We start from the raw sequence: 25412 nt of genomic DNA on the forward strand, positions 1-25412 counted from the left end.
TAGAATTTTGAAGAACGGATTCCAGACTCATGTAACTTTGAGAAAATAGTGGTTATCGAAAAGTTCATTGTTAAGACGGTATGAAATTGATGTTCACTGCAATAATCTGTTATGAGCACGTAAATCACATTAATTTAGCCATTACCAGATTCACGCTAATCATGACGTTGGTCGGGTCAGCAGGCAAGTGACCCATGTACGAATTTACAAATATAGCCGTACCGCGTCGCTGCTACTCGAGTTGGGAAGTGGTCGTCGGATTGTGGGTCCAGGAATATCATTAAATTGTCCTCCGGTAAGAGTATTTTATGAGGTTTTGATGTAAAGAACTTATTGTATTTACTTGTATTCCATTGCTCTAACTAGGGGTTTATTGTTTTATGATGGATTTGTGGTGTAATGGACTGTGTCCGCTATGGTTTTTCAAGTTACCTGCTTTCGCCATTTTATGAAGTCAGAATAGCTTTCAGGAATGTAAAACGCTACGAAGCATCTTACCCAGTTGTACAGATAGTGAGCTAAATTTCCGTGAGCGTTAAAATTAAAGCTTGTTCAAGTTCGAAGAATATGCTGCTGCTAGTGTATGACGCACTGATGCCGATTTCATTGCATTCGCAGGTACTGGGATGATCAGCTGGTGATTGATCCTTCCGCCCTAGGATAAGCCAATGAAGGAAAAAATGGGATATCGTGAAGATCAGTAAGTACTGAATTACTCTAATATTGTAGCTCAAATTGCTTGCGTCAGATATGATTGGATCTTCTGGCAATACGTCTCGGTGCATGTAATTTTGCATTTTCGGGGCCAGTATGCTCGCTATGTAATTTGTTAATAAAATTTCTCTTATTTTGGCCATTGCGCATGCCTCGTTTTTGCGTTATTTTGTCGAAATAGTGTTGTGCTTATGCTCTGGTATTGGTTTTGTAAGAAATAATCTTCAATGTACATAAAATTTGCAACATAATTGACATGATGGTCGTAATTGTTCCGTGTTTGTCAGGTACATTTTTCTTTCGAAATTCTGGTTAACTTACCGAAATAAGTTGAGGAACATTGGTGCTGTTCATGTAAGTTAGTTTACCACCGTGTGGCATTCCGTGCATCAATATCTTAACGAAATAGTGGATTGTGTTCTTACTAGGCTAAATGTTTGGAAACGTCAACTTGACACTCTTCAGTTATCGTAGTGATTGGAGCACCATTGACAGGTGCCAACGAGTAGATGTTGTCATTTACCACGGCATATTAGGTGCCTTGTTCTTGCAGAGCTAAGGCGAAGGGTTAGTTAATTTCCTGTACTAAAGTAAGTAGTAGTAAAGTTCAAGAGAAGTAATTTTTATGGCCCGTCCCCCTTTAGCCTCGTCAACATGTATTATTCTTTTTGTGTAATCCTTGATATGCAATAGATCATAAAAATGACTCACACTGGAACTAACTTTCCCTTTGCCTTAGCACTGCAAGAATAAGGCACCTAAGTAATATTCCGTGATCAGTGACGGCACCTATTCGTTGGAATCTGCCAGTGCTGCTCCTATCGCTCGAATAGCTGCTGCTGTTGTTGCGTCTGAGTTTTATATGATATTTAGGTTTAAATATTCCTGCTGGATTTTCAGCCCGGATTGTGAATCATTTGCACATGTGAATTATTGCCTTGTCAAAAGTCATTAATGAAATTATGCATTAAAGTATGCATTAATGAAATTTTACTAGCGTCATCATGCATTTTTTGGCATCTGTCACCTGTGGAAAATTATATTTTTCTTTAGTATAAACGATATCTCTGTTGAAAGAACTAATGCTGCTTTTAAAAAAAATTCCCAGTGCAGATGGTTTGTGTTTTATCACTCCCTTAAAAATGCGTATGTATAAAACTAGTTGTGCTGACTGAGTGGTTGGCGATTATTATTAACCCTATTAGTCAAGATCCTGTATTCACCACGCATAAAAGCGATGTGTGGAAAAAGTGGTCCAGCTATCGACCTTTTTAGTATCCTCCCTCATCTTGAAAATAAATGAATTATTATTCAAAAATACGTTTTTTTAAATTTAGTAACGCTCGTTTCATATTTTCGTCTTTTTTCTAGGCTTCAGCTTTCATAGTTGTTCATTTTTTATCATTTGATTGTATGTTATTAACATGGAAATATTCTCCAGCAAGAATCCATAAATCATTGTACAATGAGTCGTAGTGTTGAATATGCTTGAAAAGTCGTATATATTCCTCACGAAACCCTTGAGGTACTCAATTGTAATATTGTTAGCGTTAATGTGGCGATGACGAAATGAGAAGTTTTTTTTGGAAGGCGCGGTCCATCCTGTCTCAAATACATTTCCCGTATCCACGAACTTTTAATTCTTCAATAAGGTTACCGCCGTCGTCTTACTTTCAATCTTGTGCATGAACGTATTGAGCGATTCTCTATCAAAGATTCGACGTAACTTTTATTTCAACAGCTCTTTCAAATAATATCCTATCGTTAATTGCCTATTCTTCAGTAAGCCATCCAATTAAGTTGTTTTCCAGGGTTGCTAACCACAACCCCAAAGATCCAACGCATGTGCTGATCCATTAAAAAATCATTTTTATTTGCAGACCAACCAAAGTGTATGCGCTTTTATAAGGATTGTTATTTTTGTATTTATAGCATAGTTCTACCGTAGCGTGCAGTCATATTTCTACTGGGGATTGGGTGGTGATATTGGTGATCAGGGGCGGAATTCTGTACTCGGATACCGACGATCGTCGGTGTCGGTAGCTACCGACGATCGTCGGTAGCACCGATAGAAATGTGATTCACAAAACGCCGCTACCGACAGATTGTCGGTGCAACCGACAAATTCGTGACGTAATGCTTTTGTCGGTACGAAAGTGGCACCCGCACGCGAGGCTAGGCGCCTCGACCAATCATATTTCTCCTTTGTCTGCATTAAACAAATGAGGCTCCGAAAACGCCATCTGTTATTCGTCAGCCCGCGAAGAAGTTAAAAATAGTTGATCACTGCTTTGTGAGATATTTACGATGTTTAATCACTCTGCGAACACAATTTCTTACTCCCGTTGGTGCGATGTGGCTTGTATTCCGAGATTTTGCTGTATTTACCATCGGATTTTTTCTAGCCCAAGTAAAAAAGCCTTTATATTCAAGGATTCAACGGTCATTGATAGAAGAACACCGGCAACATTTGGTGCTCAATGTATTGGAATTTTCAAGTATAATTGTCTTGAAGAGGACTTTGTCTGCTAAATAATTGTTCACCTACGCTTATTTTAATTGTATTCTTGGGATTAGCAGTGACAAAATTATTTTTATTAGTATTGTAACAATGTACCTTCATCTTGAGCCACGGCTTGTTTACATCGTTTGCCTCATTGTTCGCCGTAAGTCCGATACTTCCACAAGGGTAATTATTTAATTAGAAAACATTTTTGTCGCTTGAATTCACATTTTGGGCTATTTAAAATACATTCGTTGAGAAAAACACCGAGATTCCGCGGATGTCACGGAAGGTATCATCAGTATCATCGCGTCAAGTGTTGTGATTGTGAACTTGAGTGACATACTTTACGCTATCTATTTGGAACTGCATACTTTTGCATTTTGATACCATTTGTGTGTTATTTCAAACTTTGCGTTGATATGACTTTGACTAAATATGCTTGATCAGTGTTAATTTGTGAAATACCGTTGAAAGTATGAAGGTTTTCTCGTGTTGAAATGAAATTTTTGTAGTTTTATGATGAATAATTCATTAAATGTTTCCTTGTTTCGTGCAATCATTCTTTTTATTTGCCCCTTTCTACCGATGGAATACACGGTACGTACCTACTCAGTGCTCTTATAGTAATAATGAAAATCTATCTTGAAGTCCCGTACGGTGTTTGGTTATTATGGTGAAGTAAATTCAGCATTAATTTTACGGGAAGTTTTGTGCACCGGTAACGACGTCATAGAGTGAGAGGAGTTAAGTGATGCCATTTATATTCTTCTAAAATATAGTAGCAATATGCTTTTTCTATTTCGTCGTTGCTGTCTGATGCTCTCAAGAGTACTTACGAAGGTAGGAGAGGTATTTTCATTATAAACCCCATTCTCAGATGCTCACATAGGGTATTGAAGTTAATATGAAAGTGAACGAAATGTCCACGTATATATTTCATTGAAAGTGCATCAATAGTCATTCGTTTTTATTGAAAATATAAATTAATTTCGGATCCAAACTTTACGAATCAACAATAGATACCTATCGTGTCTTGTTGTGAGTAATTTAAAAGCAAAGCAATACGTTACATACTTAAAATTACGGAATATTTATAATGTAAAATACCTTACGCTATTGGAACGCATAATGTAATATACGTGTAACATTGGTAAAGTTAAATACTGCTCCCACTATGTAAATTTTACGTTTCAAGTGTTTAATCAATCATTTTTATTATAAATAACATACAATTAGAGCGCTTCCACGGATCTAGCGTCGTAGATAATGATTTAAAATCGTCAGCTTAGGCAGAAAAGTGTAAACAAAAGTCCGCCATGTTGCTAAAAATTTGTCGGTAAGTCCTACCGAGCGTTTTGAAATCGTCGGTATGTACCGACGGGTTTACCGACAACTGTCGGTGGGATAACGACAATCGTCGGTAAAACGTGTCTCCTGAATCGCTCGCACCGAGACTTATCGGTAGGACCGGCTTACCGACACCGACAATCGTCGGTACGGTGTACAGAATTCCGCCCCAGTAGGGGCTTTCTCTAACTCGTTAACGTTTTGTTGTTAACGGGTTGTCAACGAAAGTCCTCTCTTGCAACGACACCCTCTTATCGAAAGTGTGTTTCTGTATCTCACCTTAACGACAGCCCGTCGTTGCAAAACAAGACCACGGCTCGTCGATAGCAAACAATACACCGTCGGCGCCTGCGAGTGAGGCTAGAATTTTCAACCAATCACATGCCTAGATTTATTCGTTCGGTAGCATTAAGAAGCAGTGCCTAACTACGGTAACTAATAAACGATAAATAGTCACCATAAATAAACAAGAAGCTGCTAAAGAACGCACCGGTCGATTTGGAAAAGAATAATAAATGATGGAGAAAACTGATGAGTATCATTTTAGTAGTGGATTCATATACTGTTTTTATGATGTGTCGTAATATATTTTCATGATGAACGAAATAAAGTAAGGGGGAAATTAGTGTAAATAAGCATGTATATTCAAGGATTCAACAGTCGTCGATGGAAGAATATCGGCAACTTTTGGTGCATTATGTATCGTAATTTTCAAGTATAATTATCTTGAAGAGGACTCTGTCTGCTACTTACTCGTTCACCTAAGCCTATAATAATTTTTCTCTCGTGGTTATAGTAGTGACAACATTATTTTTATTAGTATTATAACGATGTAAATTTCGGAGTGCATCTTCAGCCACGGCTTGTTTACATCTTTTGGCTTATTTCCGTTTTAAGTCCACAACTTCCACAGTGGTAGTTATTCAATTAGAAAAACTTATTGACGCTTTCATCATATTTTGAGATGCTTGAAATCAATTCGTTGATAAAAAATACCGAGATTACGCGGATGTCATGGAAGGAATCATCGTGAGTGTTGTGATTGTGAACTCGTGTCACATACTTAACGCTTTTTAGTGTCAATTTCTTGAGAAAAGATTACGGAAGTGTTAATGTTGTTGGTGTTGTTATTACTTATAATTATATTCTACGCAAAGCGAAGATAAGCACAATATAGTAAACATAGAAAAAAAATGTGCATTTAAGGAAATAATATAAATATTTTCATAATCGCCCACCATGTTGAGGCATCGAATCACTGATTAAATTCACCCAAATCAAAGCGTAGCATAGGTTTATCGTTGGTAGCCACAATTAGGCATAGGAAATCACTGCAATCAGCAGCTGAAAATGATACTAAAATAAGTGTATGCATGTACCCATCAAAACACAGGCATATTTTTCGTTGGGACTTAGTTTAACAGCATTGCAAAAGTTAAAAGTGACGACTAATGAGTTCTGAGTAAATGAGGGAAACCGTAATTATTTTCGTGAACGGTGGCTTGAGCCAGCCAAAAAAAGGCGTCAAAAAATCCGTCAGTGTTACGGCCACATCGGGGGTTATTCAAAAGGTTGTTTTCAATTAAAAATCCGGCGAAAATTAGGATTCTGAACATTCCTAAGTCGTCTTCTCTGCACTAGATGCTTAATTACATTTGCTCTCTCCTTAAGATGTGATTAGATCCCTACCTAAAAAGTTAAGACCCATCAATCGAGCCTAAATAAACTACCGACTGAAAATAATCGGAGCACTATAATTGGAATGTGTAAGTATTATTTTCACAAGGTAAATAACTTTTTTAAATCTACTTCAAACAACATGTTCACTCCCCCGCAAAAACTAATGTCTCTGTTGCCACTTTTTATTATCATTGATTGCTGCAAAACGTTTTAATGCTTTCCATCTCCTTTGCAAAAGTGTATCTATAATTTTTCAAGTAAAAATACCTTTATCGCTTTGTGGTAGCAGAATTATAACTTTGCCACGCACTGAGCAACCGATACCTAAAAACATTATAGCGGGCGTCGATAAGCTTAAGACGGGCTCCCGAGTCCCCCGATAAGCTATCGGCATTTTTCGTTAGTGCTATCGAGAAAATATCGTTAAGCGAGCGTAGAGAAAACCAATTGTCGTTAGTGAAGATTTTCGATAAGCTAACGACGCAGCAACGTCGATAAGACTTGCTATCGAGTTAGAGAAATCCCCTACAGGGAGGGAGATCGTTGTCAAGTATTAGCAATGAAGAGAATTACTGTGATGTATGTCTTAGAACCCCGTTGAACGTTTTTGTTAGTCTCTCGAAGGGGCACCTAGTTCGAGAAGCGCTCATCAATTTGGTTCCAATGCGAAGGATGGTTGATTTTTAAATTGGTACTGACAGCCATTTTGAAATATTTCTTTGCCCCTCGAATTAGATTTTTAGGGCATTGAATTAATGCTATGTTCTTTTCTGGGAAACTAATGGGGCAGTGAGCGGATTTTTCTTAACCGGCGTGGGAAATGTTACCTATTTCGGCTTATTTCGACATCGAGTTTTCATTTCACTTTCATGTTGTTATATCTTCAGTAAGACTTAACCGTGGAGACGGCAACTTTAATAGCCGAGGCGTAATATGTAGGTTCTGCGTACAGCTGAGAGAATGTCGTTTAAAGCAAATTTCTCTCCGATAACAGCTCCGTTTTATAGCCATGCAAGTATAAGCGTATGAGTTTTTTCTGTCACTTCAGGATTGTCAATTAAAATCTTTGAATTTTTACGTCGGCGTGCCGTATTTTTTAATTAATTGTGTGAACCATGGACGATGTATTTTGCTTTAAAAATATTTTTTCTCGTGTATTAATATTTTTATGGATTCATGAAGTATTGAATTGCTTTGTTTATTGAAATTGAATGCTTGAATGAATTGAAACGAGGAAGGAGAGAGAAGATTCCGCAATTGGGTTTTGTAGCCACTTATGAAATGTGGATAAGGGACGTTCCGTTGTCTTGTTATTAGGCACCATTTGCCGAGCTATTGATAAAGTTAGGGTATACAATCCCACAGTCAAAGGGGATACGGAACAGGCGATACACTTCTTACATCGCTCCTTAAAGTTCCGCAGAAAAGTCAGTTGAGCGTAGGAAGTACGTCCAGTTACGACATCGCTTCTTAAATCCTTAGTGTGATTTTCGTAAAACTGTAATTACCAAGTACCCTTTCCCTCCCGCTTGTGATGGTAGCATTTCAATGCGGTGTTACACTCTTGACAGCATTTTTTTAGGATTTGCCTTTTCCCGGTTTTATTCCTTATATTTTTTATGAGTTACGTCTGTAAAGTTACGTTTTTTACTAGAAAATTAACTGAAGACTAACAATTCATCCATTTATTTTTATTCATGTTTAAAGTGGATGAGGTTACGCATCGTAAGATGTTTCTCTACTCGGAAGATATGGGGAGGTAAGTAAACAGTATTCGTAGGATATGGGGACTGCATCAAGAAGAATTAGAAGAAAGGGGAATAACCTTTCGACTGCGTTGCGTTTTACCTATATCTTCCCTGAAAAAAATTCTTGGTGCCAGGTTTTTGTTCTGTCAGAAGAAATGACATTTAGGCTTAAATTGGGTGTGTGAACTGCACTAACAATATCGTCGTGTTGATACCCTCTGTATATATTTGTATTATTTTGCAATTGTAGTCGAGGAAATGATTAGTATCCTCTCCATGCTACGCAGCATCGAGATAAATCTTACTACGTGGCGTCATGCATCCATGAATTCTGCTTGCACTGCTGGGTTGGAATTTGAGGAAGCATCAACCACGCCTACTATGCTGGCGACCCGCATTGCTCACCTGATAATCCTAGTGCAGGGTTCTTAAATTTCTAGGGGTAAGGGTTGTTTTTCTCCGAACGACGTTCCCGAAAAGTGGAAGAGAATGCATGGCTCAGGGTGAGGCCGCCTCGAGAAAAAATTCGGGAGGGCATTCGTTTGTAGGTGCACTTGCGACCGTGTTCTCCAAAAATTACTGATGTGGTTTGAATCCTATAACCCACCTTGCTTTCCTGCGGCAGCCTTGGATACGAGTGGACTTTCTAAGGATTTTCAATCTTTACTCGTATCTTGATGATTTTTCTATTCGAAGCCATTAGTTAATATTCGGAATTCAAATTTTGAATACAGTATTCAAAGTTCGTATCTTTTTACAATTTAAAATATCATATCTCAAATAAATAAATCCTCGGGCATAGTGACGTAAGATGTGAGCGGGAAAAATCTCCATGTGCATGGTAAATCAAAGTGGATTTCAAATTTTGGAGTTGCGATTCAGACAATCATCATGTTTATGGTAAAATTTGTGGCGAATGTTATTGAATTGCGGCAATTGGAAAATCCGTATCCAGAAATAATGTCGACGGGTATAAAAATTCTCATAGTTGGCGAGTGACCTTTCACAAGGTGACTGGACTTACACAGCTAATGAAATGCATAGCCCTGTTACGAGCATAGCAAAAGGCGGCTTTTTATGATCAATTCATCCATGGTCCAAAATGTCCTTATGTCGGTGAATGAGTCCGCATAGAAATTCTGGCCATGGCCAAACTCACGCCTCTGAGAACTCGAGAACGTGTCTCGAATTCTTTAGGTTTTGCATTTTTTATTCCTTCCAAAATCTGTATGGATGCTTTTTTCGTCGACTCTGAGGAAAGAAAAAAATGGAAATGGTGGAATGATGCGAAGTTGGTTAGACTTGGAGGAAAAGAGAAAGTTTGAGAAAATTCGGACGCGCAGAAAAACGGGGATTATTAAGGTATTACGACTTGGCTTTAGACCGAGTAACTTTTGAGAATAACTCGTGCATTGATTGAAGAAAACCCTTTTGAAACTTTTGGACAGTAAGAAGAGAAAACTAAAACATAATTTGAGTAATTTAATCTTATTTTTAAATTATAAACGGTATTTCGTCATCTTCAGGCACAATTCATACTAAGGGAGCTCAGAGGTGTAACTTCGTATTAGTTATTATTGAAATTAGTGAGGTTAACTATTACGAACAACTTCTTTCTTATAATAGATGTGTTGCTGTGGTACCTATTAATTACCTCACAATTTTACTGAGGTTTTGGATACTTAAGCCTTAAAAATAGACTAGAACAATAATGATCGCTTGTTGACTTTCCTTAATAGATTTTAAAGCACGCCCTACGTTTTCTACCTTGAGTATTCTAACGGATAACAGTACATATTAGTAAAGTACTTGTTAATATCATTCGGCTTCGTACGCTGCATTCTGCTCTTACACTGGCTTCTGTGGCGGCGGGGTGAAATCCTTGTCTTGCTAACCTTTGATGTCTTGCGTTCGAATCCAAATAGTGGTTTTTACCTCACAGGGCGTATTTGTTAATTTATTGAGAGGATTATGTGTCATAAATGTGAACGTTTAAAGAAGTCGGTATTAAATAAATATCACGCCGAGTCTTCAAAACCGTCCTGTGCTTTTGAGCTAACTAGTATAGGCTCTGTAGTGTCCATTTGTTTACTATCACATTTCTTCTGTATGTATTGAGCTGTATAACCTTAAGAATGGGAGTGATCTTGTGGCCCCATGGAGGCTTATGATACTCATTAGCTGCCGTGCCGCACTTCATTATCTGAATCCTCCGATCTCGTAGTTGGGAGAGGCGATGCGAGCAAACCACGGGCAGCGGCTGACCGAGTGGTTTACCTGCGTGACGGTTCGTATCCGGTGGTTGTCGTGTCCCGTGCGCCCCCTTCCCTTGGGCTTCTTCCTCCGCCCGGCAGCGCACTATTGCGGCCTCTTCTTTCTAAGTGCGTGAGCCTTCTGCCGAACCTCGCGATGAAGGAAAATATGGCAGTTATCATTTCATCTATCTCGTCCTGCTAGTGCTATCCACACCCGCCGGCTAGCAGGCCAAACGGTCGCATTTTCAATTCCAAATTTCTGCGTGCTTCCGTCAGAGCTATGTTGTGGTCTGCATCTAGTTGTTTGCGTCAAGTATAGCAAAGGTTGGTTATAGCAAGCACATTTTTTAGAAATGACGTTCAATAGTGCGTTTTCTTTCCTGCTATTACAATTATGTTTGCCCTAAAAAGCTAAATTATGATACTGATTTCGTAGACTCCCAATATTTGTAAGTTTTCACTTCTCCCGGTTATTTCAACCTAATGTACGTGATGTGATAATAATTACTGCATTCTTTTACCAATAACTCTTAAGAAGTAGTATTATGACGAGGATTATTTTTATGTTTATCATGAAAATTTTGGTAAATTGATCATTATTATCTATTTTTGTCACATCATCATCTCTGGTCACAAATCCTAAGATTGGTTTGACGCAGATCTACGCTCAATTCTGCTATCTTTGTATTCAGATGTAAAACAGAATGTAGGAGTAAATAAATTATTATTAATCTTTTTACACCTACATGTTTCTTCCCTTTCACATCCTTCTTTAACTGTTCCATATAATTATAATTCATTCGAGATCTTCCTTTTCCGATCTCCCCATCTATTTGTCCCTCATCGATTGTTTTCATCTGGCCATCATGTCTCAAGATATGGCCTATAAGGCTGTTCCGTCTTCTTGTCAATTTTGTCTAAGTTAAGTATGTTATGGCGGTAAAAATCATTTTTTCCTATTGCAACATTACTCCTATGATATGTTTAGATAAATACTGCGGTTAGTGCGTGTAATATAAGGTGGAATTTCAAATTCGATGTGGTGAAAATATTGCTCCGAAAGGCTTTTTTTTGGCCGTCAGTCGACCAGGTAAATTGGAAGAGCTATTTTGAAATTTTCATGAAGATGACGTATGCTTCGTTTCTCGGACCACCCTCCTTAATCGTTGATTATAAACACTGCATCCCGCAGCTCACGATCAAAAAGCCTGAGTCTGCTGTTTTCGAGTGCTACCTCTTTGTCTTCCTTCCACGAAGTGGCTGAGTTCCTCCAAGAACTAGTTTCGCCCTGGCCGTTGTCTTGAGGTAGCAACTCACACGAGTTTCTTTCCGCTCCGCTTGGCAGACGCAGCTCTCCTGTGAGGTGAATTTCATTACTTTATTCACGTGGTCTAAGTGCTTGGTCTAGCACCCACTCCCACCCCTTCCGAAGGTAAAGTCACTGCCATGCCGCCCGCATTTCCTTCTGCCTTAACATCCACCTCGTTCTGACATTCATTTTCCACCCCCCCCCCCCCCATCCTTGGTTACTGCCGTCCCATGACAATCGTTCGATCTGACTCCCTCAACCGTGAATAGCCACCCTTCCTCCTCGCCGTTGTCGGTCGTAGCCTGTGCCGAAGAGCCGCTCTTCGCTTGACCTTCTTACCTACGCGGGCGTGTTGTGAACAGCCCTCGAAAAACCTATTCTCTCAGCCACTTCCCGCTCCTCGACGACTGGAGTGCGGTGGTTACAGTGATCTCCCCACCCCTTTTGGAGACTTTAATTTTAATTCTGTTCCGTCGCTTGTAGTACAGTTGCTGCTCTGCATTTCGACTCTCTCGTATGGACGAGTTGACATACTTGGGGCCACTCTCCACCGCCTAAATTTCCCTGTGGCCATCGTTCGCTGCGATGAAGTTGGTAGGGGTCAGCCAGGTCACTATATTCGGAAGACAGCAGGGACTTCTTCATACTTGTGGTTATTTTGTGGGAGAGGAGTATGCTCGAAAATATTGGGGATTTTTTCCTGGAAATGTGTCATGAGAGAAGGGTGGTTAGTAGCGTGCAGTAAGTTCATGTAAGTTTTTCTGTGGGTACTATTAACTGGACTATAGAGAAGTTTAATTCTCCGTGAAGTATTTTGTTGTCAAGGATCACGCATATTCGTAGATTAATAGTTTAAGTTGGTAGTAGGTGGATGTTGGTAGTTGTTGGATGGGCCAGTTATAGACATTTCTCTAGTGTAAGCAAACAATATTCCGGCCGCCCCCGTCCAAAATAACCTGAGAGGTAGTAGGATTAGTGCTGAGCAATGCGTAGAGCGCTTAGGCGACCCCTTTTGCTTGGCGCTCTACGCAGCCGCGTACTTGGCTTAAAGCTTAAACCGGCCCTGATTGTTGGCCGGGTAACCTTCATCAATTCGTTTTCTATTCGACGTATTCAGGTTGGCTTCTGGTTAATCGAGAAGGATGGGAGTTCTTACTTTTCCTTTCACGCGGGAAACTACCGTGACTGAATATCTTTCAAGGCCTTCTACTTATTTAAGGGGCGATCCATCCATATTTTAGGTTCAGGTCCTCGGTATTGTTCGGGAAAATACTTCTTTCTTCTCCCTGTGGGGCACGGCGTGGTTTTTTTGCATTTAGTGCTGCAGTGAGCGATGACTTTTAGTTTCCTCATTTCATTTTTATTTTTAACGCTGTTAGATTCTTGCGTGGATTCTAGTCTGTATTCATTATGTATGGAATATTTTCTCTCTGTGGAGATTAATTGAGAGGTTTATCCTTTTTAACAGTCTCACATTCAATTTTACCGTGATAGGGAACTTCTTTAACTTCATGTGCCTCGTAGTCGTTCCTCGCCGTGTTCGTCTTGACGGCGTTAGGCCTATTGATGTGCGGTACTATTGGCCCCTTTCATTTCTTTCTCGTTTGATCTAAAATAAAATTAATGTACTAACGCGATAATAATTCTTGTTTCATTTTTTTCTTAGGCTCTGACCCTGACGTCGTTAATGTTGTTCGTGAGTTCACTTTTAATCAGGGGAGATGTAATCGCGTCTCAGCGCTTTTAATTAGCGTTTAGTGATTTGATAGAAGCTCAAAAGAAATAACATAACCCTTCGTGAATGAGATAATAATCGAAGAATACGACTCCCTTGATTGTCCGTTGTATTCAGCGAACTGAAAAAATAGACTGTATACCAGCGAAGCTTGAGCAGTAGAACGAATGCAGTGGAGGTTCAATTGTGATTCTGCTGCCAGCTGTTTGTGAAAGGAAATCCGGCGTGTCGAGTTCGCTCGCAAGCTGTTTAGGAAAGGTACGGGGGTAAAAAATGTGCTCGAGAAAACGAGGATAAGGATGAGCCATGAAATCGAGTGTAGCAGAGAAAAGTGTGTATGGTAGAGGACTCTCAGTTAAATTAAGCCCTTACATAAGGAGTCAACGTTCGAGCATCAACTAATTTCATATATCTGGTGGGTGTTAGCCTACGTATGCGTAACAAAACCATTGGCCCTGGGGACTTGAATGCGGAGAAACCATTGACCTTTCGGAGAATGATTTCCCTTCTATGCAGTATAAAAATATAGTAAATATTGATAACAATGGCTGTCGCAAGGATGACTAGGGTATTATCTTGATGCTGAATGTTTTTTTTCCCATGTAGTTACTCGATATCGTGTGGGGTAGCAATCGAAGATTTGGAGATGAGTACTCCACGGTTGCCTCTTTCCATGGTGCATCACATTGAACATACTTGAGTAACCTAGCGGGCGACTCCAGCGTTAGTTATATTGCTATAAAGTCAAATTGAGGTTTGGCAAGGAAAATAGTAGGTTGTAGCAATTTCGTGGCTTAGTAGCTGACGCTGGAAAATGAATAACCCAAGGGAGCTTGCCGGCCGTCCACGTACTTGCAATGTAGGGATCTCTAGGTTCCCCATACGCATTCTAAACCCACGGAAATTGTAGGCGCAGGCGCTCCCCTTACCGTACAGTAGGGCGTCACTTTTTCAAAATTCTGATCGAATGAGAGGTTGAAGTGAAAGGATTTACTGAGCTAATCTCTGGGATATTACATTTTCGATGCATGTGTGGGCTCAGGTTTCTCTTTCGCACTTGTCGATATTCGTGATGCGTGCGGCTGGCAGCTTTTTGCCTAGAGTGACGCAGATACTTTAGCCCGGAAACGAGGCCGATCGATGCATACGTAGGGGTGGGTGAGCGGGAGTTGATGGGAGAGGTTTTGAGCTAGGAGGAGCGGGATCGAGGGGGCGGTTGCTCAACTATATCACGCCCCCCCTTTTTTTTGCACCCCAAATATCTTAAAACCTTGCACCAGGAGCCGTTTCATTTGGAAGCCACCGAGGGCGGTACATGTCACACCGTTCCAATTACTCACCGTCTTCCTCATAGCAAGTCTAGCTTACTCCGCATCCCGTTCTATTTCTCATTGCTCTTGTATGATATCCTTCAGAGAACGTCGTCTGCTGAAGTTTCGTTCCTTTCTTATGACGTTGGAGGAAAAATGAATGATTCTGTACTCAGATATGATTTAATAGAATCTTCGAATGTGTTCTCCATTACTTATTTTTTCCAGCCTTTATATCAACTCACCAACCTGTCTGTTTGTTTGTCTGGTACAAATCTTGTAACTCAAATTTGACTCACTTCCTGTGAAGCAAAAACGCTGAAATTTTGCACACTTCTTCATTTCCGATGACAATACATGAAAATATAACTTTTTCTCTCCAACCCCCCTTTAACCACCCCCCAGTCAACCTATAGCCCCCCAAAACATGTTTATTTTTAACATAGGGGGGTGGCATTTTTAACAGAGGGGTAGGCATTTAAAAGCATAGGGGTGGCATTTTGAAACATAGGGGGCTTACCATTCACTGAAAATTTAATAAATATAGTGACTTTTTTAATACGTCACTTTTGGTTTTTCGGGGTCACTGAGTTTTTTTGCTTTGTGTCATATATAAACGTTGCTCATCCCCTGTAATCTAAATATAAAGGCTGGTTTTAAAAAAAAAAATTTTTATAAGAGCTTATTATTAAATTTCTTTGGATAAATAATCAAGCACTCCAATATTTTGATTTCCTGAATGACTCTGCGAGGGGCTCTTGTTTGGTTTTCGCAAAGGAAATCCTATCATCATTTCTTGGATGAAGTCGCTTTTAGGATGACAGAATACAGCTTAGTAAAGTCACTTGTTTCCACACACTTATTTAAACCGACCATGGCTTCGGCAACTCGTGCCATTATCAAGGAGTTGCCGAAATCATGGTCGGTTTAAATAAAAGTGTGTGGAAACAGACAAGTGGTTTTACTAAGCTGAATATCAAAGATTTTCACCGTATCACGCTGGACACTGTATCTTTGACCGAATACACTTTGCCATGTTTCGGATCTCATCAGTGACCAACAAGGTTGGTACCTAATCAATCTATCACCAATCAGATAAAAATATTAACCTTAAAAAAATTATATTTTCATGATTTTCTCACTTAAAAGTCATCTGCCTTTTCCGTGTGTGGCAATATTTTCTCATTGTTAGTACATTTATGTTCAAAATTCTTTTAATGAATCATAATTGAGTTATTTTAATTTTAGAAATTTATATCCTCTTGTAATTACCGAGAAAAGCTTTAAATATATTTAATGGTTTCCCTAATTGATATTTCGTATCAGTTATAGAAATAATAATGATTACTGTACTCCTTTTATGTTCATCATCTCACTAGATGTGGAATATTAATTTTATACTATGATGAAGAAATTATCGAAATGAATTTCTCCTTGTTATGATGAATTTATAATATAATGAGTTCAGTTCTTATTGTTAGTATAAACTTTCGTCGTAGCCAATGGTGTCATATTTAACCTATTCTTTGAAGAAAGAGTAAGCGGGATGCTAGTTAGTCACTCCCTTTCTAAGCCGCTATCACCCCCCAAGAATACTTATTTCTCGTCGTAGAACGTTTCATATCATCATCGGGTTTCATTGATGTATCCGATGCCTATGCAGAGGCATTAAGTTGTCCTTTGCAAGATAGGGCCTCATGGTTCTGTTATTCGCCGTCATGGTCGTTTTCAATAATTAATTAGTCATGATCGTGGAATGGTTTTTTTATCCTACCTTTGCCCATTCTTGATGATTGATATGAATTGTAATGGCGTTCTCATTTAAAAATTATGCTTTTGGTCTTTCATTAGTTCCTTTTCTCCAAGAGGCACGTGACTAAATTTGAAATGCTTTTTTCATAAAATAGATTAAACCAAGGTGCGCGATTCTGTATGAGAATTGGAATATTAGTGATCATTAATTTCTTTTTTCTCGGGTAGGTAGGTTCCCCAGTGTAAAGTTTTTCTGTCCTACTATAAGAACGTATTGCTACCCGCAGCAGACCTATTCGCTAGTTGTTTGACAACATTTGATGGATTAGTTCATTGTGATATTTTCTTAAGTTTTCAAAGCATACGAAAGAGTTCATCGGTTTACATTTCATATGATAGCAGATCAGGTTCAGTTATTGACAACGTGTTTTTACATATTCCGTTGTAGGGATACTCAAGTTACCACATGTTCCGTCTGCGGTTCCCGACTGGTAACAAAATCGTCTCTTACTGAGGAAATGACAGGATAAAAAGTTTTTGATACTCGTTGAGCGTTGGGATTGACGTTTCTTTTCAGTAAATGTAGTGATATTTTCTCTTAATGTGAATGAGATTCTCGAAGAAGTCTTTGATTTGGGAGCGTTTGTAGAGACATTTGCGGCATTCGAGACCGTGAATCACCGCAGTTCCTTCTGCGGTCGTCTGGAGCTTGGTATTAGTCACCACTCCCCACTTCGTCACTTGCGCCATAGCTAGGTCTCCTGTATTCAGCTCTCTTAATACCAGTGAGTAATTCTCGGCGTTTTCTTTATTTGAAATTTCCAGGACACCGTTTTTCCTGCTTACGTTGAACGATATTATGTTTAGCTCAGACTTCAAATTGATTTTAGCTAATGTTTTCGGTGTTCCAAAAATTAATAACTCCACTCGTCTTGCTGGTAAAAGGCCGGTTTTTTTTTAAATATCGAGTTTTCATTCTCTCTTGGCCAAAAATCGTTAAATTCCTTGGTATTTAAAATCAATGTCGGCCATTTTTTAACACTTAAGGAGATTATATTTTCTGTTTGCCATGCTCATGATTATGTAATTGCTCCGTCTGGATCGTTATTTTATCACATGATTATCTCTCAAAATATTTTTAGAGTTTTCCGGCTTCTTTCTGTAGGTCTGATGTTCTTATTCTCACATACAAACGACATGCGATTTTATTTTCATGTTAAAATCTCCTGAAATTAGTTCACCTACATGAAATGTTGCCTTCCCCCTCATAATAGCGTGCCAGTTGGTGTGGTATGTCTAACCAAATAATTTACTGCTCATTTTTGTTTTCTTTTTCGTAACGTAGAGTTTTTTCTCCGCGCCAGTTTTTTTTTCATTTTTTTTTACATAAACCGAATTCACTAGGGAAACTGTTGGGAGCACAATTGTTTTGTTTCATCTGATAGTCCTTCATATTTATCATGTCGTCAGCAAATGGTCAGCCACCGGAGAATTAGCTTAATCATTTCTTTACCGCTATCGTGTGGCAGCTGTTTTGTAGCTTCATCACAGTCCCTCGCGGCCTTGAGAAAAAAAACCGCCAGTGAGGCGTGTGCTTCTGGTTAGGAAACTTCGTGGTTGGCCTCCAGAACATTTTGCGACCGTCCTGGGAACAGGCATATGATTGCCTTCGCAGCATTGACTTATTGACAAGTTTGCCGAAATGAATGTCTTTTCGACCTCTTCGAGGATGTATATGCTCGAGCGCTCATCCGCTTTTCGCGCATGGAATTGATGTTGAAATGGCGAAATCCAAGATTACGTGTTTGATGTGGTCCGTTGGATTGGTTGAGTGTGACGATAAAGTTTGTTTACTTGATTTTTTTTTCTATTGGAAATTTTATTTCCGTAAAATTGACCACTCACGATGCATTGGAAATGTGCGGATTTTTTAAAAATCCTGTTAATAACTACCTATACATTTTGCTAACTTTTTCATTTCCTATTTGAATACGGAATTTGGGGTTTTAATGTTGGCCACGGCTAATTTTGCTGCGCAGCCATTATGCGCGTTCTTTAATGTATTTCTAGTGAGATCGACCGTGCCGTCATCTCGTCTTCAAGTGCTAATGAGACCTCGGAGCTCCACATGTTACGCCCAAGTTGCGTCGCAGTTGTGGCGAAAGGGAAAGAGGACGAGGATTTTTTGTGATAATGCCGTAAAACCAATCAGTCTTTCGGAAACTTGTCTTTTACTAGAGGAATTCCGTAGGAAGTATCGTATCGTCTTTTCATTTTTTTATGGCACTTAGTGATGATTATCCGCTGTTGTCATTCGTTTTTCTCTGGGGCACACTTGCAGTTCCGAGCCCCAACTTACACACTTATTAGGGCGTTTTACACGGGGCACTGAATTGTGCAGGTTAGAACTGCATTAATTTCTAAAATGGCGTGTAATAGCGCGAATTTATGAACGAAATTAGAACGGGCTATTTTGCCATCTCACGTTCACGCATTCATGCATGTGTTATAGCAATTCACCGCTTTACACTACGAAATTTTGACTGCGCCTTCGTACACAACGTCAGATTGTGCAAGTACGTGCCCCGTGTAAAACGGCCTAATGAAATAATCTAGTGAATCGTGGCAAAATGGGCGAAATGCTCAATGAAGTCAATTCAGTATTACATTCAATATTATTCTTCTGTAGCAGTATTTGTAATCCTATTTTGTTAATGCTCCTTATCTTATTAGTGAACCAATGATCAATCTGTTTTTATTATTAAGGTGCAAGGAAGTTTTTAAAGTTTTGAAATTTCATCCTTATGACTGGAATCTAGTAAGGCGACCAGTTGATCGATGTTTGCGACCCGCTTAGAAGTGATGTCCGATTAATTCATGTGCACACTGTATATGCCGTAGGAAATTTCCTTGTAAAGTTTTTTTTTTAACTTCCATCAAAGGAAACGATCTTTTATGGCTATACTGTCTTGGAAGTGACAAAATTAAATCACCCTACTCATTTACTCAATTCACTAATGTTTTAAAAGAGCTGGAAACATTTTATGGCGTAATTCGAAAAAAATACGCTTGTAAATGATCTTACGGTTAATCCATTTTGTTCTTCTCTGAAGCGTTTTTAGTTACATTTTCGCGTTTTTCTATGGAGGAATCATTCTCATGAGGATTTTAATTTGCCTTGTCATAACACTGGTAAGTCGGACTTTTTAAAAAAATAATTTTCGGCGCCTTTCAAGATTACATACGACTTCAAGTTTACATCTCTCTTGCAAATAATTAATTATTTATTGAATCAGTTATCTATGAATGTTCAATGCGATGTTTGTTGCTTCCGCTAGCGTACTGTACTTAAACTTGACTAGGTGTTTCACTATATTTGTTACGTTTCAATCTCTCGCCAGTAGTGTGGGTATTGAGGTGACCTTTTCTTCTGCAATTTTATAGATTTGTTACGTCTGAAATTCACATATAAGAAAGTACCCAAGGCCATCTATTATGAATCAGCATTATGTCATCGTCTGAATGGAACCAGTTTCAGTGGAAGCCTTCAGATGCACTTGAATCATCGTATGTATTATCATACAGTAATACGTATAATTACTTGGTACTTACTTCGTCATTTTCTCCATCAGTCAATCTACACTCGTTATCCCACCAAATAGTCTATTCATGGCTGCGTATTATCCTCTTTATCACTTAATCCAATTCGGGCGAGGACATTTTTGCAGTTTTTCCCTTTCACATACCTTCGGTTCTTACCAAGTTGATGGACATGCCCAGGTTGACGTATTGCTAATCTCAGAAGAAAAAACTAAGCAACTTGTCGCCTCGCTTTACTGTGTTTCGTCAAGTTCTCTTGTAGTGAATCATTAATTGTTGGCGTAGGCAGCAGAATGACTTCTCTACTGTTGAGAGGAAGGCAGTGTCCTCCAACCATTGCAGTGCGTGGCTCTTTTTCTTTTCGCTGATTGACATTTACGTATCGTTTCGTACATGCTCAAGTGTGTCGGCGCGCGCGGGTTTGGAGCGCTGACCTGGCTGGTCGTGACCCCGTACCGCCTTCGACGCGAATGCCTCCTCGCGGGAATCGCTGCCGCAAATGGTTTCACCACGTGTGACTCTCGCATTGAAAGGAAAGCAATGCCGCGCATTGGAGGAGAATCTCGTGGCACTAGAGGAAGTTGGGACTCCCCGAGGACCGTGGGCGTTTTCCGTATTAGGTTTTGCGGCTTCCTGCCGAAATTAGAGGACTCAGTGCTGCCTTGAGATCATCAGAGGCTTGAGTAGTAGTGGTTTTTGATTAAGATGATGGCTCTTTAATGGGAGTTGATGCGGGTTCAAAATCATCTGGCCGATTATTTTCTCCGTTTTGGTCGAATGTATGAAAAGGATTGATTGATTGATGGGGGAAGTAATTGATTTGTGTCTGGTGGTCGGAAATCTACTAGTGTGAGGGTAATGCGTAGTAGTCGATGATTATATTAGAAGGAGTGAGTAGCGCATGAATAATCATGCTCCAGTTATGGGCAAAATTAACTTTTACTGGCGCCCTGGACAGAGGTTCGCAGTACCCCTCCTTAATATAATCGGCGGAAGTGCCTTTTTTTGTCGGAGCGCCCGTATGTGGAAAGCATGGTGGAGTATATCCTATAGGGTTGCAAGTGTTCAGGAGTATCATTTTCAAACATTATTGCGAAAAGTGGAGCCAGATTATTTCAAATTTCCTTTTGATATAAGGCACTGCTTGCTTGGAAAATTCATAAAATTATTTCCCCTTTCTCGCCTCTCTGCATTTATTTTACGCGAGTAAAGGTCACAGTCGTCGTCACCTCGTTAGATTGACGTTATCTCATGAAAATGTGGGTCATCTCTTTAGTCTAGTATAACGTATGGGGCTTCAGGCAGCGCGCAGAGATAATCGGATGTTAGTTAGAGGGCAGAATGAATTCTTGATTTGCCTTTTCGCGCCGATCACGTGACTACATTTGCTACACTTTTCTTTGTTTTCTGGCGTTTTATATCGGGCCAGAGAAAGATTCCAGTATTTTGTCTGTTGCTTTCGATTATTTCGGTCCGCACTTGGGAATTACGGTCTCCCTTATGTTTTTCGTGAATATATTAAATCTCTTAGCATCCCCTCGCGTAGTGTGTGTGAGACAAGTGCCACTGCATTGGACCTCTTACTTTTTTACTACCCGCGCGGGCGTTAATTTTTAAGTCACTAGCGGGTCCAAGGATATCATGTCAGGGAGTCCTCAACTTTCCTTTGCCTCGTGAGTTCCTGAAGACCCTGTTCAATCAGGTCAGGTTTCCCTCCGCATGCCGCAAAGCCTTATTTTTAATAATTATTTGATTGCCGTACTGAAAATATCACTTCATATCTTTCTCGCAGTGTTCCTTCGCTTAGACGGATGCACCCCTCATAACAACTCCCGGAGATCATTACGAGTTTGTATATAGCAATGAAGTTATTCATACTAGAGATATAGATTGATATAACATAAGAGATAGTTGAGTTCTCCGCAGCACGAAAGTGATCAATTTAAGTTCGAAAGTGTTTGCTGTCGCAATCAAGTGTGGGTTTGGACAAATTATATCTACATGAGAGTATCCCTTCTAGTATTGCGAAACGGATTTTGTTTTTGTGAAAACTCTCCATGGGGTGCTGCCAAAAACTTTCGTGGATTCACGCTTGGATTTTTTTTATTCCTCCCTCCTCAGGATTTTCTGCCTCTCCCTTCCTTTGGTAGGCATGTGCAAGATTAAAGTGTAATCCTCAATCCCATCGTTTTGCTAAGTTCAAATTTCATGTGTGATTTCTTTGAATAAACTGCCGGGAATAAAGCCCTACAATACATTTCGTAGGTAAATGCTATTTTTGACTCTAGTTGTATCTAGAAACCATTTATAGGAAGTTGTAATTGTCTCAAATACCTTGAAAGTTTTCTTGGTGTTGTTTCCTGCGTATCTTGTATGATGGAAATTCCAACATTCTCATTGGAATAGTCGCTAGTTATACTCCATGCTAATTTTATAAATATTAACCCGGACAACGGTAGCTCACATTCAGTGCCATTTTCTTGGTCACCTATGGAAGTGCATTGGGTTTCCGAAATCCTGGTCGTTTTATCTCCAGGATTAGTGTCATCGCTCTAAGATACCTATCTTTATAGCTCTATATATGACTTAGCGGTGTTGTTTTGTTTTAAGGTCTACCGTCTCTTCCTTCAGTTATTAATTGCTGTCTGCTGTAAGCATCCGATGTTGACATTTCGTTAAAGCTATCGTACCCCGAGTTGCGCAACGATCCTATTTTTACCAAGCCAGCCCGTGTCTAATATTTCCTTTAGTACTTAATTATGAATGCGTGCTATTTTTAAGCAGATCATCAGGCAATCGAACTGTGCCCACGATGAAAACCGTAGGTGGAATCATATTCCATTTGAGATTATTAGTTAACGTCAAAACTGCTCACGTGTTTTGTTATCTTATTATTGCTCCTATCTTACCCTTTGGTGTTATTGTCGAAAGCAGGTAACTAGCATTTCGATTCGTACAACGAGCTACTGTTGTCCAAATTATTGGAATGGTGATGATCATCTATGCAGCCTTTTCATAGTCACTTATCAGAAATCATAGGATTATATTTTTTGTATACATTTTGCGTGTAAACAGTAATTTTCGTTGTAGTACGTGATTGAAGTTTCCTCTAGTTTTTGTTTTTCATGATCACAGAATTGACCCTTTTCTCATATACGAAGTGAATAGCATATATACCATACTCAGTTAGCTCAAGTCTCTCCATTTCTATTTTCAGCAGCCGTATAATTTATAAAAAAATGTGTTAAAGCGCGTAGGCTGCCTAAGAAGTGAAACTTACATGAAAATTCGAAGCTTTTTCGAAGATTCGAACTTTTAGCAGATTGTTTCAGAATAGGGCTTCATTTCAACTTCTTTACTTCAGAAGAGGCAAGAGGCATTTCAGGGCAACAGCTTTCGAATTAGCAGGATGGGGCTTTCCTCTTTGTTATACTATCCGGATACAAGTGTTTCAACATCATAAGGACTGCCCAGAAATAGCTAATTTGTGTAAATTCATTAGTTCCTCAAAGTAAAGCCAATGTTACCAAAGTTTCAACGAGAGTGTCGTCCATCGGCATAAGGTTGAATGAATCAAGTTTGATTTTTTTTGCTCTCGTTCTTATATTATTTACTTATTATTTCACCATAATGACGATGGGGTCGAGTCGTCCGTTGAAATTTTGGTAAAATAAAACGATTTAAACCGGTGGTAATCCCGAGAAGACTTCACGAAAATAATTCGCCATGAAAGAATAACATCATTTTGCAGATTAATTATTTCTTGCGCTGGTGATGTATTCACTTTCATGAAATTCCATCGTCGGTAGGAGTTGGAATGCCTCGAGAAAGTGTCAACATATTTTGGTATATATTTGGCGAAGTCGATTTATGTGATTGGAATTAACAAACCAACCGCCTTAGGGTCACTCGAACCCACCGAGCCCATCTCTCTTTTCATTTAGAGATATGAAAGTTTATTTTTGATTTCGGATCGGGCGGCTCTTAGGGTCCATCGCCCCGGTCTCAACGACCTCGGATCGGGTGGGTTCCTCTTACAAATCCGAGCTGGCAGTTTCGTCCTTGCCCTCTCAAGTGAACGCCCTCATGCGGCTAACTTTAGTTATCGCCTTACGTGGGAGCGAGATGCAGCGTTCGGGTCATGTGGGCAGGTGGAGATCGAGTCGTGGTGGGGGTGAGAATCTGGGGCTGGGACGGTCGAGGAGTACGTGGAAACTACTTGCGAGGGCATCGATCGCCCCGTTCTTCTTCTTTGAATGCGTGTTCTCGTCCCTGCGTTGTTTGCCCCTTTCCCAGGAGTGTTCTTGATGCATTCGAGTGCAGTTATTTGTATATTCAAATGGTTCTCTATTACTGGAATAGGTACTGGAGCATCCAGATTCGTTTTCCATGGTCTACGTGGGGAAATTAGTATTTTAAACTTTTGTTTGACTATTCACGAATTCGTTAGGGTACATTCACGCGATACACTGCGACCCACCTCTATGTTGTTTGGGAGGGGGTGCTTATTTATCCCCAACATGCACTCAGCTACAAGTAGTACCTGGTCCATTCCATCACATATCAGACAGATTGTGGAAAATCATGTGGGGTTACCGTCATCGATTTCTCTGAAAGTTATGTATGCGGAAGAAGTATCCTTAGGATGACTTATGATTACTTTATCCCGGCTCAGAACCCACAAAGTGGTAAGTTACGAACCCTTGACGTAAGTACGTCGAGCCACGGAGAAGAAGAAAAAAAATTACGTAAATGCTGATAAAATGGGACCAAAGGTTAAAGGGTTGTTTCTTGTTTTTTTAATAAAATACTTATGTGCACATTTTGAGTCATTGTCAAGTCTTTTGAAGCAATAAAAAACAAATAGAACTTATTTGAACAATAGCGATAAGCAATTATTTAAAAATTAATATCTAACAAAGGCCAACTTTTATTTTCTTCGAAAATTATTAATACCTAATTTTTAGCCTCTTCTGTCAATTAAAAATAAAAAGGTAATACTGTGATATGTTTTGTTTCATGAAATATCGAAGTCGCTTATGTTTTTGACCAAATCTGTAGATGCACTCTTTCTCACAAACTAAAGTTGCATTACTTCGAGGAAATACTGTTGAAGATTCATTCATAAGTTCAAGAGCAATCGGAAATGATCACCTAATACCCCTCTGCCTGATTTAAGATGAAAAGGCCCACATGTAGCACCTAAATTGTAAGGGATATCTTAATGACATGTGCAAGGTCCTTATATAGGGGCCATGGACACGTGCAATCATGTGGCAGGGGCTAGTGCTTTTTTGCATGTATTATTTATTTTGCTACCTAAAAAGTATTGAGGTTTAATTGACCATGCATCACAAACTTAAAGCATGCCATAAAAGATACGCTCACCATGACAATTTAGTATTTCTGGGCATATTATTCGGTAATTTTAAGTGAAGGATTGAAGGAAACTTTCT

At 39.4% G+C, this 25412-nt stretch overlaps 1 protein-coding gene across 12 annotated transcripts in view; it reads left to right on the forward strand.

Annotated features, from left to right (window-relative positions):
- The first annotated feature begins 187 nt into the window (after positions 1 to 187).
- The window catches only part of LOC124153567 (kinesin light chain), a 110453-nt gene continuing 85228 nt past the window's right edge, over positions 188 to 25412 (forward strand). For 11 of the 12 annotated variants that reach the window (XM_046526821.1, XM_046526822.1, XM_046526814.1 and 8 more), the window contains exons 1-2: positions 188 to 295; positions 619 to 700. Coding sequence is in view for 10 of the 12 variants with exons in the window: in XM_046526814.1 (XP_046382770.1) it covers positions 669 to 700 (32 nt within the window). In the remaining 2 variants the exon portion in view is untranslated. Of the gene's footprint in view, positions 296 to 425; positions 529 to 618; positions 701 to 25412 lie in introns of those variants that run through there. The other variant, XM_046526815.1, reaches the window with a different exon arrangement.

This window comes from Ischnura elegans, chromosome 2 (assembly GCF_921293095.1).
Source record: "Ischnura elegans chromosome 2, ioIscEleg1.1, whole genome shotgun sequence".
NCBI lineage: Eukaryota > Metazoa > Arthropoda > Insecta > Odonata > Coenagrionidae > Ischnura > Ischnura elegans.